General features: G+C 34.3%; 1 protein-coding gene across 1 annotated transcript in view; it reads right to left on the bottom strand.

Annotated features, from left to right (window-relative positions):
* Positions 1-5,000, bottom strand: part of lrrfip1b (leucine rich repeat (in FLII) interacting protein 1b) — a gene marked incomplete at its 5' end in the record, with an annotated part of 22,830 nt that overhangs the window by 12,534 nt on the left and 5,296 nt on the right. Inside the window, 3 exons of the mRNA XM_079296329.1 lie at positions 2,289-2,414; positions 2,705-2,740; positions 3,030-3,107. Of these exons, the coding sequence (XP_079152455.1) occupies positions 2,289-2,414; positions 2,705-2,740; positions 3,030-3,107 (240 nt within the window). The remainder of the gene's footprint in view (positions 1-2,288; positions 2,415-2,704; positions 2,741-3,029; positions 3,108-5,000) is intronic.

The following is a 5,000-nucleotide window of genomic DNA, read 5'->3' as shown; positions in this document are numbered from 1 at the left end:
TACATCATTATTAATATTATTACATCATTATTAATATTATTACATCACTATTAATATTATTACATCACTATGAATATTATTACATCACTGTGAATATTATTACATCATTATTAATATTATTACATCACTGTGAATATTATTACACCATTATTAATATTATTACATCACTATGAATATTATTACATCACTATTAATATTATTACATCACTATGAATATTATTACATCATTATTAATATTATTACATCACTGTGAATATTATTACACCATTATTAATATTATTACATCACTGTGAATATTATTACATCACTATGAATATTATTACATCACTATGAATATTATTACACCACCAGGGAGTCCTAACCAAGTATATACATCACTGTGAATATTATTACACCATTATTAATATTATTACATCACTGTGAATATTATTACATCACTGTGAATATTATTACATCACTATTAATATTATTACATCACTATGAATATTATTACATCATTATTAATATTATTACATCACTGTGAATATTATTACACCATTATTAATATTATTACATCACTGTGAATATTATTACACCATTATGAATATTATTACATCACTGTGAATATTATTACATCACTATGAATATTATTACATCACTATGAATATTATTACATCATTATTAATATTATTACATCACTATGAATATTATTACATCACTATGAATATTATTACACCACTATGAATATTATTACATCACTATTAATATTATTACATCACTATGAATATTATTACATCACTATGAATATTATTACATCATTATTAATATTATTACATCACTGTGAATATTATTACATCATTATTAATATTATTACATCATTATTAATATTATTACATCACTATGAATATTATTACATCACTATGAATATTATTACATCATTAATATTATTACATCACTATGAATATTATTACATCACTATGAATATTATTACATCACTATGAATATTATTACATCATTATGAATATTATTACATCATTATGAATATTATTACATCACCAGGGAGTCCTAACCAAGTATATACATCACTGTGAATATTATTACACCATTATTAATATTATTACATCATTATGAATATGATTACATCATTATGAATATTATTACATCATTATGAATATTATTACATCATTATGAATATTATTACATCATTATGAATAGTATTACATCACTATGAATATTATTACATCATTATTAATATTATTACATCATTATGAATATGATTACATCATTATTAATATTATTACATCACTATGAATATTATTACATCACTATGAATATTATTACATCATTATTAATATTATTACATCACTATGAATATTATTACATCACTATGAATATTATTACATCACTATGAATATTATTACATCATTATGAATATTATTACATCATTATGAATATTATTACATCACCAGGGAGTCCTAACCAAGTATATACATCACTGTGAATATTATTACACCATTATTAATATTATTACATCATTATGAATATGATTACATCATTATGAATATTATTACATCATTATGAATATTATTACATCATTATGAATATTATTACATCACTATGAATATTATTACATCACTATGAATATTATTACATCATTATTAATATGATTACATCACTATGAATATTATTACATCATTATTAATATTATTACATCACTATGAATATTATTACATCACTATGAATATTATTACATCATTATGAATATTATTACATCATTATGAATATTATTACATCACTATGAATATTATTACATCATTATGAATATTATTACATCACTATGAATATTATTACATCATTATTAATATTATTACATCACTATGAATATTATTACATCATTATGAATATTATTACATCATTATGAATATTATTACATCACTATGAATATTATTACATCATTATGACTATTATTACATCACTATGAATATTATTACATCATTATGAATATTATTACACCATTATTACTATTATTACATCACTATGAATATTATTACATCACTATGAATATTATTACATCATTATGACTATTATTACATCACTATGAATATTATTACATCATTATGAATATTATTACACCATTATTACTATTATTACATCACTATGAATATTATTACATCATTATTAATATTATTACATCACTATGAATATTATTACATCATTATGAATATTATATATATTAAATAATAAATATTAAATAATACATCTTAAATAATAAATATTCAATATCAAATAATAAATATTAAATATCATACCTTCATGTCTCTGATAGACGCCTCCGTCTCCACGGTGAACGACGTGTCACAGCTTCCTCTACGAGATGAAGCTCCGCCCAGAGACGCCAGCGTGGCGGCGGAGAGCGTGGAGGCGGTCCTAGAGCCCTGAGGAAGAGGAGGAGCCACATCTCCATCATCGTCATCATCAATTCAAAACATGTGTATTAATGTGTCTTCAAACCTTCATCAGAAACAAAGTGATTTAATGTGACTCACTTCATCATAAATGATGATAAATACCAGAGAGTCCTGAACACATTCACATTATCATTATTATTCATGTTATTATTGTCATTGTTAATATTATAAACTGTTCCTTTACAGAATGAAATCAATAGAAATTAATAAATGATTTTTTTATTTGTCTTCAAACCTTCTAAACTTTATTGACTCACTTTGTCCATGAAGTCTCTGTCGGGTTTCTCCTCCACCTGAACACAAACATCATGGAGACATGTTAGGGAGGAGGAGGAGGAGGAGGAGGAGGAGGAGGAGGAGGAGGAGGAGGAGGAGGAGGAGGAGGAGGAGGAGGAGGAGGAGGAGGAGGAGGAGGAGAAGAAGAAGAAGAAGAAGAAGAAGAAGAAGAAGAAGAAGAAGAAGAAGAAGAAGAAGAAGAAGAAGAAGAAGAAGAAGAAGAAGAAGAAGAAGAAGAAGAAGAAGAAGAAGAAGAAGAAGAAGAAGAAGAAGAAGAAGAAGAAGAAGAAGAAGCTCAGAGCTCACCACTGGGCTCGCTCGAGCTGAACTGGTCCTGGAAGAAGCTCGAGAGCTGGAGACAGGAAACCCACTGTAGTCTGAGGGCTGGGGGGGAGGAAAGAGGGGAGGAAAGAGGGGAGGAAAGAGGGGAGGAAAGAGGGGAGGAAAGAGGGAAGACAACAGTTCATATGTCAATCAATGGTTTTGTCTCGTCATATTCATCAATTATTTAAATGAACAAGTTTGATCCTCAAAATACAGAATTTACTGATGAAGAGGAGGAGAGGAAGGAAGGAGGAGAGAGGGGGGATGAGGGACAAATGAGGAAGGAGATAGGAAAGAGGAGGGAGAAAGGAGGAAGGAGAGAGGAAAGAGAAAGGAGAAAGGAGGGAGGGAGGAGGTTCATCAGTTTGAGACTCAACACATAAAAACTTCTGAATGAGGCGTCAGTTGGTTTATGGTCACATCCCACACACATGACATTTCACAATAAGAGCATTGTTTAGAGCACAATGGGGGTACGTGAGATTTAAAATATCGATATTTAAAATTAGCACCCTTTCAAAAATCCTTTCAAAATAGTTATTTTATTGAATATTTCTTAAATAACTAAGTGTAAGTTCATAAACTGAATTTTATATTACACCTGTCTTCACCTGTCCTCACCAGTCCTCACCTGTCCTCACCTGTCCTCACCTCTCTTCACCTGTCCTCACCTGTCCTCACCTCTCTTCACCAGTCCTCACCTGTCCTCAGCTGTCCTCACCTGTCCTCACCTGTCTTCACCTGTCTTCACCTGTCCTCACCAGTCCTCACCTGTCCTCACCTGTCCTCACTTCTCTTCACCTGTCCTCACCAGTCCTCACCTGTCCTCACTTCTCTTCACCTGTCTTCACCTGTCCTCACTTCTCTTCACCTGTCCTCAGCTGTCCTCAGCTGTCCTCACCTGTCCTCACCTGTCCTCACTTCTCTTCACCTGTCCTCACCTCTCTTCACCTGTCCTCAGCTGTCCTCACCTCTCTTCACCTGTCCTCAGCTGTCCTCACCTCTCTTCACCTGTCCTCACCTGTCCTCACCTGTCTTCACCTGTCCTCACTTCTCTTCACCTGTCCTCAGCTGTCCTCACCTGTCCTCACCTGTCCTCACCTGTCCTCACCTCTCTTCACCAGTCCTCACCTGTCCTCAGCTGTCCTCACCTCTCTTCACCTGTCCTCACCTGTCCTCACCTGTCCTCACTTCTCTTCACCTGTCCTCAGCTGTCCTCAGCTGTCCTCAGCTGTCCTCACTTCTCTTCACCTGTCCTCACCTGTCCTCACCTGTCCTCACCTCTCTTCACCTGTCCTCACCTGTCCTCACCTCTCTTCACCTGTCCTCACCTGTCCTCAACCAGAGATGCGCTGGTTCGGGGGTACATCCCTGTAAAGAGGTCTGCGAGGATCTGGACCCAGGTCGCTGACCCGTCTTCAGTGGGTCGGGCCTTTGCCTGATAAAAAATAAAAAATAATAAATCCTGTGCTTTTATTTTGAAGGGGATTATTGATGCAGTGTTTGGCCTTAATGCCTTGTCATGCTAATATCAGCAGAGGATGAACTGAAGACGACACCTCTGTCTCATGAACCTGTGAGTATTGAACTGAAGACATGTCGGAGGACATCAAACAACAGAATGGGATGAAGGTAAGAAACAAAGCAGCTTTACTGGTTCATGTGAAACATGTGGGACGGGGACAGACAGGAACTAGTTCTCTGCACTAGAGCGCTACACTACGATGCAGAGGACACGTTCAGCTTCAGTGTAATCCATCTTCACATGAAAGAACTTTCACAAGTTGAACTTTTCCCTCTCTTTGGGTCGCGGCTTGTCATTAAGGGGTGATGGTGGGTCCCACAGCCAGACCAGCTGAGAACCACTGGACGAGAGGATCTGGACGCGAGAGGATCTGGACGCGAGAGGATCTGGACGCGAGAGGATCTGGACGCGAGAGGATCTGGACGCGA

Source organism: Melanostigma gelatinosum (assembly GCF_949748355.1).
Source record: "Melanostigma gelatinosum genome assembly, chromosome: 24".
Lineage (NCBI taxonomy): Eukaryota > Metazoa > Chordata > Actinopteri > Perciformes > Zoarcidae > Melanostigma > Melanostigma gelatinosum.
This window is presented reverse-complemented; position numbering and strand designations above follow the sequence as displayed.